This window comes from Onychomys torridus, chromosome 17 (genome assembly GCF_903995425.1).
Source record: "Onychomys torridus chromosome 17, mOncTor1.1, whole genome shotgun sequence".
Classification (NCBI taxonomy): Eukaryota; Metazoa; Chordata; class Mammalia; order Rodentia; family Cricetidae; genus Onychomys; species Onychomys torridus.
In genome coordinates this window covers 34,840,445-34,857,243 of record NC_050459.1, presented here as the reverse complement: position 1 = coordinate 34,857,243, position 16,799 = coordinate 34,840,445, and the positions used below count along the sequence as shown (strand labels likewise).

The 16,799-nt window shown below is 41.2% G+C and overlaps 1 protein-coding gene across 3 annotated transcripts in view; it reads left to right on the top strand.

Moving 5' to 3' along the window:
• The window catches only part of Mtus1 (microtubule associated scaffold protein 1), a 150,119-nt gene that overhangs the window by 70,917 nt on the left and 62,403 nt on the right, over positions 1-16,799 (top strand). The window contains exon 1 of one of the 3 annotated variants that reach the window (XM_036209489.1): positions 13,912-14,120. The exons of 1 other annotated variant lie outside the window; for it this stretch is intronic. In XM_036209489.1, coding sequence (XP_036065382.1) covers positions 13,931-14,120 — 190 coding nt within the window. In that variant the 5' untranslated portion in view covers positions 13,912-13,930. Of the gene's footprint in view, positions 1-13,911; positions 14,121-15,485; positions 15,562-16,799 lie in introns of those variants that run through there. One more of the 3 variants, XM_036209491.1, reaches the window with a different exon arrangement.

The following is a 16,799-nucleotide window of genomic DNA, read 5'->3' as shown; positions in this document are numbered from 1 at the left end:
CACATAGAGACAAATCGACAGGGCCAATATCTACTCAAAGAAATCCCATTCTGACCGATCAGCAGTCAGATCAGATTAGTTGATGGCACTTTTTGTTCACAAGGTACATTATATGCCTACTGTTTAAGGTACCATTTTCTCTTTATGTATTTGAGTACTATATCTGCATGTACACCTGCAGGCCAGAAGAGGGCCTTGGACCCATTATAGATGTTTGTGAGCCACCTTGTGGTTGCTGGGAATTGAACTGAGGACCTCTGGAAGAGCAAGCAGCCAGTGTTCTTAACTTCTGAGCCATCCCTCCAGCCCCCTTTAAGATTTTTAAATTTTGCTAGCAACACAGTTTTCAATGACTACATTTTTTTGCCTGTGTTGTTTGTCTATCTGTAGCATGCTACTGTAACAACACCAGGATGTGTAATTTGCCAACAATAGAAATTAATTTGGCATGCAGTCTAAAGGATGGGAAGTCTGGCAACATGGTGCTAGTGTCATCCCATGCACACAGGACAAAGGGGTGTGAGAGAATAAACATGCAAGAGAGGATCAAACTCATAACAAGCCTGCTCTGCCAGTAACCAAGTACTTGGCAAATGGCATTATGCTGTTCTTCAGTCCAGAACTGTCACGGCCTCATTTTCTTAAGAGGCCCTTTCTTCCAACACTGCTGCACTGGTGATTAAGTTTTCAACACATGTGTTCTTGAGGGTTTAAGTCATAATGGCTGTGTTTACTACTTTAGTGGTTTATGACCATTTAGGGAGGTTTTCAGATCTCCCCCACCATGCTATAATAACCGGCCCTACTCGGAAGAAGTTGGCACAGGCGTACATAAGCTGGTCAGACGTTTCTTGATGCATTCCTCTAGGTGCAGTCAAAGGGTGTGGACATTTTTAATGCCCTGGGTACCTTTTACTGAGTTGTCATTCAGAGACACTATGCAAGTCTCTGCACCATCTCTGACAGCTGAAGAATGTTTTCCAAAGCTCTTGCCAGCATTTTGTTGTTCCTTAAGCTCTTTCCTGAGATTCACATTTAGGAAGGCGTGAAATGGTATTTTAATTGGTCTATAGCTTGGTACTCAAATATTTACTGACTGCGGGTAGATTCACTTACCATGTGCTAGAGAATGACAGTGAGTACAAGATGAAAATGGGCCCTGGAAGTTCTGTCATGTTGTGCAAAATGGGCTGTCTGTGATTAAAGTACAGAGTGTGTTTGGTACTGATAATCTGAGAAGGTAGAAAAACTGCTAAAAGAGAGGAGGAAGGATATGAAGCTCACGTGCGTGCGTGCATGCATGTGAGTGTGTGTGTGTGTGTGTGTGTGTGTGTGTGTGTGTGTGAGTGAGAGAGAGAGAGAGAGAGAGAGAGAGAGAGAGAGAGAGAGAGAGAGAGAAATTTTAGTGTAGTAGGAGGGGGCTGTGAGTTAAGGACTGAAAGAGCCAACCAAGCCTCTGTTAGCAGATGAAAACTGGGTGAACAGCAACAGGCAATTTAGGACTCTGTTCCAGCCATTGAAAGCCCAAGTGGGAACACAGAAAATGAGAAGGTTGGGGAATGCAGAGCTAAGTTATGTGTCGTCTTAAAAGTCCTAAGGATGTGGGTTTGAGCCTTAGTGACTCAAACCTTCATAATCCCACTGTGTTGAGAATAGACTGAACGCAAGTGAGTTTAGGAACTGGGGAGGAGGTGGTGGTATTGCTGTAATAGCAGCAGCAGATGTTCTTTAGGACCAGGAGTGTGGCAGCGTCTGGAGGTGTGCCAATGCATGGATATTAGAAGGAAAGCTGATGCGGTTGAATGAGGGATGAGGGACAGAGAGATGGTGTCTTTCCACTGAGGTAGAAGGGATGAGGGAGATGACAGAATGGAGATCAGGAGGAACTCGGTTATAGAGATACTAAGTTGAGGCAAATATGAGAGATAAAACAGGTATGGAGTGGCAACTCTGTGTAGTCTAAAAGGCTTTGGTTTAGGCATACACATTTGGGATTCTGCAACCTGTAGATAGCGTGTGTGAAGGCACCAAATGGGATGAGCGCACAGAATGTGGGGAGTGACTAGGTCAAGGGCGTCTGTCTGGTTGATGCTTTTAAGCTGAAAGGAGTAGAGGGATGGGGAGAAATCCTAAAGAGGGTCAAGAAGGGACAGCTCAGGGTGGAGGAGGGAAGTCAGTCAAGACTGGCATCAGAAGAATCAGTTACCCCCATCAAACAGGACTGACCAGGTCACAGGACAGGTGAGAGCAGTTTGAAGCAGTTTGTGGCTAAAAACACAGGGTTGTGCATCTATTTCACAGGAACCCCGGAGGAAGGCCATTTCCATGTTTGGTGATTGAAAAAAAAAATGTCATCTCTTGACTGCCTGTCCTTCCACCCCTGCTGCTTAGCATGTTAGTGACAAAAATCAGTTAAAAAAAACATGGTCGCCAAAAGTTCCACATACCGCAAACTCTTGCTACTGTTCTCCAAGGCTGGAAGCCAAGGGCAGGCTCCCAGGTTGCAGCTCTGTCTTCCCATGCCTGTCTGTGTTTATCGGGGAGGAGACATACTTCTTGACTTCACTCTTCGCAGACCTCCGTGGCCCCAACCGGAGATGAGGATCACTCCTTATGTCACAAGAGGTCAGGAAAGCGGGCAGTCAGCTTTACATGTTTTTCTCTGTGGGAGCACCGAGGATAGAGAGTAAAAATGGCAGTTGGGGAACCAGGAAAGGTATTAGAGACAGAGGTACAGCCTTACAATGTTGTGTTTGTTGGCTTTACTAGCCCATTAGAGCTTTTGCTTATTTGTATCTGGAGCAAACGATTTGGACTGAGTTGGTGCTGCCATTGTCCCGTTATATTACCTTATTGTTAACTTTATGCACAGTGACTTTTAAAAAAGTTTGTTTACGTTGTCGAAAGTAAGACCTTCGCCTTACACAGAAAAATGACATATTCAGTTATCATTTTTATAGTTTCATTTAAAATATTTTGCTTTCTAAAAAAATTGTTGGTGACCAGTCAGAGCAAGGAGCTAATATTTGTATGACACTCTTTGCCAGCTACAGTTGTTGTTTTTTTTTTTTTTAAGATTTATTCATTTATTTATTATGTATACAGTGTTCTGCCTACATGCATGCTTGCAGGCCAGAAGAGGGCACCAGATCTCATTACAGATGGTTGTGAGCCACCATGTGGTTACTGGGAATTGAACTCAGGACCTCTGGAAGAACAGCCAGTGCTCTTAACCTCTGAGCCATCTCGCCAGCCCTGCTAGCTACAGTTCTAAGTGATTTGTTTCTCACTAGGACCTATGAGGCAATGGCAACTGTAGTCACCTTTTCCCCCCCTTGAGACAAGGTTTCCCCATGTAGCCCTGGCTGTCCTGGCTCTGTAGACTAGGCTGGCCTTGAATTTAGAGACCTGCCTGCCTCCATCTCCCCAGTGCTGGGATTAAAGGTACGAGCTACCATGCTTAGTTGTAATCACCCCTTTTACACAGAGGAAGTAGAAGCCCAGAGAGGCTTAATAACCAACCTGTCCCCAGCTGCTGTATGGTGGAGCTGGACTTGAACTAAGCTGTCAGCCTCCAGATTGAGTCTTTTTACCTTACACCATAGGACTGACCAGTTTTTAATTTATATAAATATCTCAATACAAATAAGTAGTTTTTGGATAGAAATTCCCTCTCTCATCCTATCCTGAATTTCTGTTCTAAGAGTTGTATACAAGTTTACCAATCTGTCTATACAGCTGTGTGACAGTTAAAATAGAAAGCTTCGTTTCTAACCTTTAAGAATCATAATTAAGATGCTTTACATAGATAGGGTTTGCCATTGCCACCATTGTTACCTGCCCAGGTTTTGTAGCATTAGCACATTCCCATTGTTGAGCGCCATCATTCCCATTTCTCAACATTTATCTACCCTAATCAATCTATTAAAAATTTAAACCTTAATTCCTAAGTCTCCTTTTCTCCCAGCCCTTGGCAATCATCCTGATTCTGTCTCTATGAATTTACATGCTCTGTTGAAACTCATAGAAGACCAATCATGCAATCATTTTCCTTTGTGATTGACCTAATGTGACTTAGCATCTTGTCTTCAGTTTAATTCATGTTGTGGCCATATCAACACTTCCTTTCTAAGGCTGGATAATAACCCCTCATGTGTCTGTCTGTACAATGCTCTATCTGCCTGTGAACACTTTGGTGGCTTCCACATTTGGGTCACTGTGACTATTGCTCCTGCTAACATGGGTGTTTATATCTCTTAAATTCCCTGATTTCACCTCCTGGGTGTACATCAAGACATGGGCTCGCTGTCTGACGTGGTAAATAGATTTAATTGTTTGAGGAACTCTCCAGCTATTTTACACAGTGACTACACCAGTTTGCATTTACACTGGTAATGCTCAAGGTTCTAAGAACTCTGCCTGATCACCAGTGTTGGCTTGTTTTACACTGGTCATCTTGGTGGGTGTGAGGGGGTAGCTCATTGTTTGGATTTGTATTTCCCCAATGGCAAGGGATGTTGAGCAGCCTTTGTCTTGACACGTTCCTGTTGACCATCTGTGCATCTTCTGGAGACATCTCTAAGATCTTTGCCCTTTTAATTTAATTTAATTGCTTGGGTGTTTCGTAGTTGAGCGGTGGCCTTTCCATTGTTTTTCTTCTAGGACTTTTAAGTTATTTGGATCTTAATTATTAAAGTTTTAAAGAATTTTCTCAAGGTCTTTAAAATAGACCATATGGGTTAAGTTTAACATAGCATTAAACTATAAGGTTAATTCAGGGAAACGTTGACACAGATTCACAGTCATACTATCTTTTTAATTAATTTTCTGGGAGGGACATGGTATCTGTGTATGTGTATGTGTGTATCTTTTTTGTTGCTAAAAGACGATTTTAAACAGTTGTTTTTCCTGACATACACAAAAGCTATTCTTTAGTGTATATTTTATAAGCAGCCTGTTGATTCTATTTGGAGAATATTTAACATTACAGTACTGTCCAGTGAAGTTAATTTATTGGATGTACCTTTTATTAGTGAAAACAATTGGCCCATTAGAGTTAATTGCAAGTGAATATGCTAGCCAGTGCTTTGAGACTATGTAATTTATTTCTACTATAATTTAGTATTTGTTATTGCTTTGGGTTTTACTTTTTCTGATTCCTAGTTACTGTTGATAATTACTGCCAAGGTCTTCTTATGTAGTTGCATTACCACAGCTATAAAGAGGTTATCTTTTGTGTTTGAACACTGCATTAATTTAGCCCTTTATCTTCCTGAGTGTCCCTGCTGATTGCCTACCTTATTAATGTTTACATGCTACCAAGTGACCGCAATCATCTCTTCCTGCTCTAGTGATAATTCCCATACCTTTTGCTCTGGCTGGTATGCCGGCCTCCTAATTTGTACCCTATATTTTTACTCTCCACTTTGGACAGTTCTGCCCCTCACCACGTGATGAAATTCTGATTTAAATACTGTGAAACTTCATGCTTCTTTCCTCATCTTCCCACAATGTTCACTACCAAAAATTCAGGTTTAAAGTGTAGTGTTCTCTCTCTCCCGATTGTAAAATACCTGCCTCTCCAACCTCACTGTCTTTTTCTTTACCCATGTCATCTGTGTTCCCACTAAGAAAGGACACTGCCTAGCACTGTGTGACATCATGAAGCTCGGCAATTTTTCTAGTTTATGCTTTCCTTTGCAAACTTTTGGCTTCTGGAGTAAGGTGTGAGATGTTTCTGGTGCACACACTCGTGCTTTGTGATTACACGCAGTCACCTTCCCAGCTAAGCAAGTAAATACTGTGTAATATAAGCTCCCATGTGACTCCATTGCCCAGGTTTTAAAAGATGGTCTGTTACCTACTGTATAGGTAACATTGTGGTTGATATTCTCTCTCTCTCTCTGTCTAACTGAATCTCATCTACAAAATCATACATTTTATCAAATATGAACTGAGATTCATGCTTTTCAATGCTGAATAGTCTCTCAAAGATGTGTTAAATCTGTTTGTTCATGTCTGGTTGGTAGTTTGGTGATGGGAAATTACCTTGGCTGGTAGATGTTTATGTTCTCTGGAAATTGCTATCATTCTTTTGAAGGTATTTCTCTTTCAGTGTGGCCTCACCTGCCTTTCCCAGGCATTTTCTTAGAGCAGGCAGGATCAGTGCTGGGATACTGACAATGCCCCTGTGAGGGCCTGAGGGCTTTCTCTTGTCGACTAAAATATTTAATAGAAGTAGCAGGACAAAGGAGGACCATTCAGGAAGGAGTTCAGTCTTTGGCTTTCATTTCCTGCCCTAGGAAATTTATCCATTGTGAAATCATGAATTTTCCAGTAGTAAAGTGGCTGTCTTCATAATAACCATATAAAAGCTATGAATGAAGGCATTGACTTAGTTTGTTTCTTTAGTGAAATAAAAAGGTTTGATGACCAAATGTTTGCAGATAGTCTGGAGTAAAATAGTTACTAGAGTCTACCTTGTCCATCCAGTTTATCCTTCCTTGGTTTCTGTATCTATTTTGGATTGGGTGTCATATGTTTGAATGTGGCTGGCTCCATTGACTTCAGTGTTTACTTTTTATCTGTGCTTACCGTCCAAAGAAAATTGATTCAAATGTTTAAACATGATGATGAATGAAGGGAAACTTTCTTACACTTGGCTTTTTCTTTTCCAACACATTCCATCTTGCTATATACCCTGAGATAGACCCATAAGACTGCAGTATATTTTTCTACAGTCATTTCATTATATAGTTAAAACTTTATATATGATTTTCATCTTCTTTCACACTCCTGACCTGGGAGAGTTCCATATTACAAAAATTAATCTACATGCTTATTATAATACCCACCAAAACTCCAATGCCATATTTCACAGCTTAAGAAGTAAACAGTCCTGGTTCATACGGAACTAAAAAAGACCACGAATAGCCAAAGCAATTCAAAGGAGTAAGGAACGTGACTTGCTGGAGGTATCCCACCACCCAACCTCAAACTGCATTACAGAGATAGTGACAGAAGACAGCCTGGTCTAGAAACACACACTTAGACAGTGGAACAGAACAAGGGTCTGCAAACAAACCAAGAGGGTGGTACCTAATTGTTGACAAAGGAGGCAAAAACCCACGCTGTGGGAAAAAGCCATTTCAGCAAATCTGGCCTACATACCTAGGATAGCTACCTGCAGAAAAATGACATTCAATTCCTATCTTTCAGCCTGCACCAAAGACAACTCAAAGTAATAGATCAAAGACCTTAATTTAAAATCTGAAGCCGGAAGAGGGAAACAGCAAATAGTCCCGAAGACACAGGGTAGGCAACACATTCCTGAACAGAACTTGGTAACAGGGGAACTAGCCCCAAGTACCAGCAAGTAGGATTTCCTGAAATTAAAAAGTTTGTGCCTGGAGAAAAGGAGCTGTTTGTCAACAGCTCATAAAATGGGAGAACATCTGTACCAGCTTTAATCTAGACAGGCAGCTTACATCCCCAAACGGCAAGAATTAAACTCCGAGGAAATAAAATTGCCAGTCAATGAAATAGTCCAGTGGAATGGACATGTCTCAATGGAAGACACACAGAAGACTAATAACTGTGATTTTAATATTTCTAGGCATTAGAGAAATGTAAATTAAAACTACTTTAAGATATAACCTTCCTCAGTCAGAGTGGCTGTCGTCATGAAATCTGACAAGTGTTGGTGAGGATGTGAGGAAAGAGGAGCCCTTACTCATTTCTGGTGGGAATATAAATCAATTATTCTTTGGAAACCAGTTTGTAAGTTCCTAGAAATAAAACAAAATAGAACTACCCTATGACCCAGGTATTCCACTCCTGGGCATATACTTGGAGAGTCCATACTCTATCCCAGAGATACTTGATATCCATGTTTTATTGCTGCTCTATTCTGTGGTGGTATTGTGTTCCCCAAAATATTGTGCACCCTAATAAATTTATCTGGGGTCAGAGAACAGACAGCCACTAGATACAGAGCCAAAAATGGTGGCTAGAAAATGGGTCAGAACAAGCCATAGCAGAAGCTGGGTGGTGGTGGCGCATGCCTTTAATCCCAGCACTTGGGAGGCAGAGGCAGGCGGATCCCTGTGTGTTCAAGGATACACATGCCTTTAAACCCAGAAAGCAAGCCTTTAAATCCCAGGGAGTGACGGCAGAAAGAGAAAGATATTTAAGGCGTGAAGACCAGAAACTAGCAGCATTTGGCCGGTGAAGCTTTTAGGCTTTGGAGCAGCAGTTCAGCTGAGAGCCATTTGGATGAGGACTCAGAAGTTTACAGTCTGAGGAAACAAGACCAGCTGAGGAACTGGCGAGGTGAGGAAGCTGTGGCCTGTTCTGCTTCTCTGATCTTCCAGCATTCACCCCAATACCCGGCTCAGGTTTGATTTTTATTAATAAGACCTATTAAGATTCCTGCTACACTATTCATGACATGAAGGAAAATGAACCAACCCTTATATGTTTATCAACAGATAGATGGAAAACAAAAATGTGGTACATACACAAAATAGAATATTATTTAGTTATAAAGAAAAGTGAAATCATGAAAATTCCAGGAAAATGGATGGAGTTGCAAGATATATTGAGGTCACCCAAACTCAGAAAGAAAAGAATGGCATGTTCTTTCTCATATGCAAATCCTAGTCTATAGTGTATATATGCATATTTACATGTATATATGTAAACAGCTTAAGTGTGTATATAGTATAACATTTAGAAGGGAGACCTATTAGGTGATGAAAAATAACACAACAGGCAAAAAAAGGTCATGAGTCATCAGAGAACATAAAGTTATTTTTTCCAGCTTCATTTTTCATGATGGATATGTCTATAAAAGTGTAATTGATAGTGAAGGTCTTAAGCCCTAAGTGGAGCGCCATTGATTGAGAATGATGGTTCAGACTGTACAGAAGTTCACTGGGATGTCGAGAGTTTGGGACTGGGCAAGTGTTTGTTTGAATGGTAACCTGAAACCAGCTGTGTGCTGTTTTTGTGAGTTCATTAGAATGAAGTAATTTTCATATAAAATTTAAAAAGTTTGGTCCTTAGACAGTATATCTCCCATTTAGTGTCACCAAGTACTTTTCTGTAGTGCCCATGAGGTATATGTCTCTTTACATGAGATTTATGTATATAACCACCCTAGGTTTCCCTTAGGACCACCTCGAGACACTAGGTGAAACAATGCCTGTTAGCCACCCACTGTTTCTGTGTGGGTCCGTCCTTCTCATATCTCAAGCTCAGATTTGAACTTGTCTACCTCTGACACTGGCTTGTTTTTCCTTTAACTGGGATCTGTGGTATAGCAGAGGGGTGATGGTTAGGCATCAGATTCACTACCTATGATCTGCTTTCCTGTGGTACAACAGAGGGATGATGGTTGGGCATCAGACTCACTACACTGGCCAGACACGTGGCCCAAACGAGCTGTTCCCTTGTCTAAGTTGCTCTTATAAAGTGACAGCATAACAATAACACATTACTAAGATTAGTCCCATCATTAAAAGTGTGACTTGGGGAGGCTGGAGCGATAGTAAAGTATTTGCCATGCAAGCATGAGAACCTATGTTTAATCCTTAGCATCTACTTAAAGAAGCCAGGCTGGGGAAGCAGAGATAGGCAGTACTCCTTGGGGCTCACTAACCAACCAGCCTAGCCTACCTGACAAACTCTAGGTCAGTGAGAGACCCTGTCTCAAAAATCATGGTGAATAGTCCTGAGGCATGGCATCCATGGTTGGCTTCTAGCTCTCACGGGCGTGCATACTTGTGTACACATACCTCCTGCTCACATGAACACACACATACTTGGAAGCCAGGTGTAGAGGCACATGTCTGTTGTCCAAGTGCCCTGGAGGCTGAAGCAGGAGGATTACTTGAGCCAAGGAAGTTGGGCAACATAGTAAGGCTCTGCCTTTCGAAATTAAATTAAACTTTTGGTGAAGTCGGCATAGGACTGGATGGATGTATCGAGGGTTCCAGTAGAACCTTCCTAAAGAAAGTGGCCTAAAGCAGGTCAGGGGATTGGTGCCTGAGAACAGGCTGAGTGTGCTTATGGGTGGGCTGTGGATTAAGGTGAGGTTGGTGTAGGTCTACTGAGGCAAGCTAGGAAAGGTCTCAAATCAGTGATGCTTTCAGAGGCAGTACTGGGAAAGATGCCTTTCCTAGGAATCCTTGTATCTTCTGAGCTCACTAGGTGTTGACTACACTGTAGCTGTGGCTCAGAAAATTTGATCGGTTTGCCTAACCCTGAGCATGGTTTCTGGAGATGACTCAGTCAGGACTTTTTTTGCTGACAGGGCAGCAATTTGGTAAATTTATATTCTAAAGATCTTCTTTTCCATTCCTCTAAAAGCAAGTGAAATCTATTGGCATAAAAAATAAATAGCCGAATGGGTGTTGGAATGTGTAAAATTTAGTAAAAAATTTTGTTTAATTAATAGACTTGAGTCAAATTGCCTGGTAAAAAGGGTGACTTAAGTGTCTCAGTGTAGATGGTAAGAGAATGTATTAACAAAATTAGACATTTATTCCTGGCATGGAAGGAAAATTGATTCGGCAAACTTTGTTGCCGCTCACTCTAATCTATACGCCTTGCTTTGTAAAGTTCAAGGGACAAAGTTGAGTTAGGAAGGCTTCTGTTCTCAGGGACCATAGAAGAGTAGTCTAGAATACGTTCACAAAGCAAGAATGAGGCATGAGTGTACACCATAACAGCAGGGGCTGGACTCTTGTGGAGAAGCCATGATTTCCAACAAGGCAGCTCGGATTTAATGACATTTTTAAAGGCACTGAGCATTGAAACCATTGAATATGCTATTCTAGTATCATCACTTTCTATGTCATTGGTAAATATGACACTATTATATTCATTAAAGGTCTTTCCAACCCTTGATGATCTTTAGGTCTGTAATGTTACCATCATGGATAGTATGGCGAGATTTTGGAGACATGACATATGGAGAAAACATGATTCCAGAGTTTGGAAGATTGCATAATGAAAGGGAAATAAAAATAAGATTAGCTGGGCTGGGGATTTAGCTTAGTGGTAGAGCACTTGCCTAGCAAGCACAAGGCCCTGGGTTCGGTCCTCATCTCCAGGGGGGCAAAATAAAATTAGCACAAAGAAGCCAGAGAGTGTCCACCAAGTTGAAACACAATAAGGAATTCAGTGGGAGTGGGGCTAGGATTCAGAAGGAGGGGTGGGGCAGAGCTTGAGAATTTGAGTTTCATTTTCATGTAAGTCCTTGCCGAGGGAATAAAGTACATGAAATAGACTTTCCAAGAGATCGAGAGTGTGTTTGGAGAGTCCTGACCAAAGAGGCGAGTTTGCAAAGTGCACGTTCAGGCAATGTGACCATCCCATAGAATTCTAAGACATCAGAGGATAAAGAAGCATATACATACCACGGGTAGCTTTTTCAAGCAGCACTCTGTTAGAAACATCCATTAAGTTGGCAAATAAACGAGAGAAGCACAGCGCCACCTGCTGTTCAGCTTTAAGCATTTTTATTTATTGGCTAATTTCTCCAACTGCCTTTTTGTTTCTGTTTTGAGTGCTTTTAAATGTTGATTTATTCCTTTTTAAAAAATATGGCTACCTCATGTGTGCATAGAGCAACTTGCTTATTTTAATGTTAAAATGAGTAATATCATGTCAGTTTGTTTCTGCTTTGATCACAATTTTACCAAAAGCTTTCTTCTTCTTAAATGATTCTGCTCTCTCTTCACGTGAGAGAAGATGTGTGAGTTAATTATTTCAGGTCAGAGGGTTTCAGCCACATTTCTTGTATCTTAATTGCTTCGTCTTCTGCTCCTGAATTATTCAAAACAAGTAAGTATGATGAGCAAATCTCTCGTCTGAAGCATCGTGGTGGCGAGCACTCATTTTGCATTCTGATTGAGTAGTCTGCATAGAAGTTTGAGTGTACAAGCTCCAAGCACCAGCTTCCACATGGCTAGCAGTAGAACACCATTTTGTTATTTTAAATCTCAAGGAAAACCTTCGTACTTGAAAGCCGTACAAGCTTCTTGGGTGAATTCATCTAGACACTTCCTATACCCAAAACATCTTTGATGTGCAGGGCAGGAAGCACCTGGTCAGTGGCCAGCACCCACAACAATCTGCGCGCCCGCAGCCATAGCTGTAAGTCAGACTAATGTCACACTTGGTGGGTTGTTGAGACAATAGTACCAGGCAAAGCTAAGGGTCTACAAATAATTCATTTTGTGTCTGTATCTTAGTGGGAATTTTGCACATTTTTGCTTCTTTGCAATTGCTCAGGAAGACTGGCAAGAAAACAAGTTCTTAGGAACAGGTTTCTTTGGACGACTGTCCAGGATACCCTGAACTGGTTACGTGTTCACAGCACCTGTCATATAAAGGAGCTTGAAGTATGTTATTTGAGTTGGTGTGATTGTGTGGGGCCTTTTTGCAGAAGAATGGTAGCTGGGGCTCTTGTGAGCCAACTGGAAAGCAGAAAACACATCACTGTAGTTTTGTTTGATTCCTGAAAGAGACAGTCTTCTAGAAGTGCTTTGTGGTCTTTTACTTAAGATGCCAGTTCCAAGGGAGGTAGAGATTATGTATCTTTAAGCTGAATCGTAAATTATTTAAACTCAGAGAATAATGTGACAGTTTCTGTAAATTCTGTTTTCTGCATGTCAAGTGGGAAAACCAAGTTCACTCTCTCCCTTTTATGCAAAAGATGTACTCACAAAAGTGCTTTTTGTTTTTTCTCCTAGTACTTCTTCCCTTTTCTCCTTAATTTCCTCACAAAATAACTCACGAATTAGCTGAGACAATTTTGGAGGGCCTGCTGTGCCCAGGGTCACAGTAGGTACAGGGAGCAGTGAGGGTATAGAGAAATGTCACTATTAATAAGATGCAGGTGAAAAGATGCAGATGCTGTGTTTGTGAGGAGAAGTTGGATATGTGGACTCTTTGCTTTAACGACAAAGTCATGTGTTGTTTTGGTTTGGGTTTTTTTTTGGTCTGAGGAAATGGGTCCAAAGTGGTTGAACCCTTTGGGTGCCGAACAGCAGCACAGGGCTACTGTACGTTATGCACTATTTCGCTCCCCCCACCCAATTCTTTCAGTTATTACTTTGGCCTTTTAGGGGACATGATTGAGGCTCAGAGATTGAGGCTCAGCGAGTACGTGACAGAATGGTCATTGAGTTAATGACAGAGGACACACTTCAAACAGGTCACTTCATGCAGCAGCTGGTCTCATTGGCATGTAAAGAGCTGCATAGTAGCACTTGACAAATGCTAGAATATGTTACTTAAACAGGGTTACTAGCTGCCTATTGTTTGAAATTTAAAGTGGCGGGGAAACCGTAGAGGGTTTTCATATATAACAGATAACGCTCTGTGAATTTGGAAAGATGACTCACATAGGTATTATTCTATAGTACTCTCCCATCTAGACTTCTTTGTCCTATAGAGAAAATTAAAAAACAAAAAACTACCTAGCCAGAATCGCCAACAAGCCCCCAAAGCTATAATGGAGGAATCTGCGACACTTGGAGCAGACACGTTTCCATAATACCATACCTAGCATTTTCTACTGAACAGCCATGTTGATTTGGCCGTTGTCGTCCAGGAGTAGCATGTCTGACCCTTCCAAAGGGGTTGTGAACTGCTTTTGTCCTTCCTTTTTGTCCCTTAACAAAAGGGTTTACCGTGCACCCACAGAGCCCGTCTAGTGGCCCGCTGTCCCTCTCACAGATTAAACATTCATATCCACCAGTCTCTTTCTTCGTCTGATTTGCTAGCCGGTTTTATCTGTTGTGCCTGGCAGCTTACGGTCTCCCCCTCCCCATCCCAATTCACCGAGAGCAAGCATGAGGGATGTGAGCGTGAACATGGCTGCAGTTTCCCCTGCCTGAGCTTGCTTTGATCCTTTTAAATGACTATACCAGGAGGATTCCGCAGTTGTACAGAAACTGATATTTCTTCAAAGATCTTTATTAATTCTACACTCACACCCCCGGCTGGCTCAGAAAGGCACTATGATGCTACCTTATTGGCACTGCTGGTCGTGGGATCCTACAGCCTTTGTATAATTCCTTTGTTAGCCACGCTTACTAGGAAAAGAAGTAGGTCGGCGGTTTCTCGTTTGATTCTTTGCTTTGTAAGCATGCTTAAATTTTTATTAAATAAATGGACTGTAGGACCTCTTGGGTGTTAGCTTTGTTTCTTGTAATTTATGTTGACTGTAATGTTTCTTGGTTGTATTTATGGATATTTAAGATGGGAAAAGATCTGTGGGGAACTAATTTTATTGTGTGTTTTCTGTGTTTGGGGACTTAAATTATAATTCAGGTTATAAATGATTTTTATCCTATTAACAAAGACTATCTGATTTAATTTCTGTAGGTTTTGTGTATGTGACTGGCAGTTGTACAAATGTAGAAAAATACTTCCTTAGAATTTAAATGAAAATGTCAAATTTTTGGTTGTCTTCAATTACAATTAATATATGATTCACATAAAAGCATTAAATGTGTATGTGCTTACAAAAAACTACCTTAAAATATGAAAAAAAAGTCATTTTGAGCCAAAATTGTCTTGCAGCTGGTATGGGGGCTCACATAGGAAATTAATCTTTTGCTCGAGATCATGACTCTGGCCAGCTCCCACAGTTGAGCCTTTGGAAGGGTGGTCCTCGCTTCCTTTGCCTGCTTTCTCTTTGTGGTGTTGCGGTGTTAGTGGCATCAGTTAAGAACTTCACAGATAAGCATAGTGCTGTTGGGAAATTGGCATCTGGTCCTTGGTACTTAGAAAGAATGGTACCAAATTATAAGTGCGTTGAATGAAGATATATAAGGCAAATTTTTGGATTCGGAAGTTTAGCAGGTTTTTTTTTTTTTTTTTTTTTTTTTTTTTTTTTTTTAATGAGTGCATAGAAAAAATTAGAGTAAAAAATAGTAACTGCCTTCAGATATGAGTGTAAAGACTGCATGGTAGTTTTCTATACCAAATGAGACAGCTCATTGTGCAATTTGGAAGTGGGTCTTGAGAAAGTAGTTTTGCCACCTTAGCAGGCTTGTGAAGACCAGAGATTTCCTTCCTCTTTCCCTTTGGCCACAAGCGCTTGTTTATATTTGAGAGACAGATGGTGTGGGACAGTGACAGAGATGCTAACTAAAGCTATGTGTGCGTCTCAGCAATAGATCAGAAGGACTAAAAGAAGTGGGTCAGCCTCTCTCCTACTTTGGTGGCAGCCTCGTGGACAGGAAGTGATCTATAGGAAAGGGCACTCACCTGGGACTTGTTCTAGTTTCTATGAACTCACGGTGAGTTGCATAGTTTTAGCGTCTTTTAGCATCGGTTTTTGAATCTGATAAATGGGAAGGAAGAACTGGACCATCCTCAGCATCCTTCCAGCAGCATACCCTGGACTCATTTTCTTCTGTGCAGTACGATGATGGTGCCTCATCTGTTTGGAAGGAATGCACTTTGGTTTGCCCATCTGACAAGTGGGCAGAAGGATGAATCTTCCTGATCCTCAGTTTTGTTTTTATCGTGGCAAGAATGGTTAGTGAGTATGGTCATATTTGTCAACACTAGGAAGTTGATAAGAACCTACAGTGTTGATCCTTTCTTAGGCTTCCTCCATGTTCATAGGTAAAGGTTTGTGTTTGACTAGTGATGTCTGACACAGGCAAAGAATAGAGGAGAGGTGGGCAGTGTGTAGTGCTGACTCCATGTCACAAGACATGTTAGTATGCACACCCTTCTGAATGGGCTACTTCATGAGGAAATATGCAGATGACTAATTAATCTTTGTTCTATTTTAGTATCTTTCTATGATGTGTAGGAGTCACTCTTGTAAATTACAAAGATGAGTGATTTCTGCTTTTGAGCTTTAGAAGCTTAGACTTATTTGGTTTTAAGCGAGTTGGGCAGACAATCTGGCACAGTGGAGAACGTTAAGCTGATTCACAAAGAATTCCAGAAATGGGCAGAGTGTTGTCTCTGTGCAGATCCATGTAGTTCAATCAAACAAAAAATCATTTCACCTTAGATACCAGAATGTAGTAAGAAGCACTAGTTTGCAAGTCAACACTGGGACCAATGAGAACTTCTTTGCTAGCAGGAAAACTGATGATTCTGCTGAGATTCTTCTGAAACAGTCCCCACATTTTCTCTTTAGGCTCTGTTGTCGACACTTACTTCTTAGTCCACTTGCAACACAGCCTGGGCTGGGGAAACGAAACTAAGGATTCTAGAAAACTCTGTCATTGTAGCATAATCAGACAGTTATGGCTAAGGAGGACATTAAAACAGGACATCTCTGGATGAGGAAACAATTAGAAATGGGCAGGATGCTGTGCCAGTCACCGTGCGAGGAACTGAGTAGAAGGTAGGAGAAACTTTCAAGGGCCTCCTGCTTCAGAGTAGCACTCAACTTTCCAAGTGGGAATTTACTGAAAAGCAATGTGCCAGTCAACAGTAAAATGGAGAGAATACTGAAGTGTTAGGCCATACAAGCATGTTTGACTTACTCCATTTGGTAAAGTCAGTACTCATACAATGGATAATCATAGAGTGTGAATATTTGCCACACACATATTTCATATAAATATGCAAGTATGTATAAGAATGTTGATATGAATATTTGTATCTGAGACCAGTATATTTTATCCTTGAGACATGGATTTTGACTCTGTTGTGTTCCAAAGCTGACTGAATCTGGTGCTAGATCTGTTGTCTTGGTGGGCCTTCAAGAGCAGCATCTTCTTTGATTGGCTTCAAGTCCGTTAAACACCTAC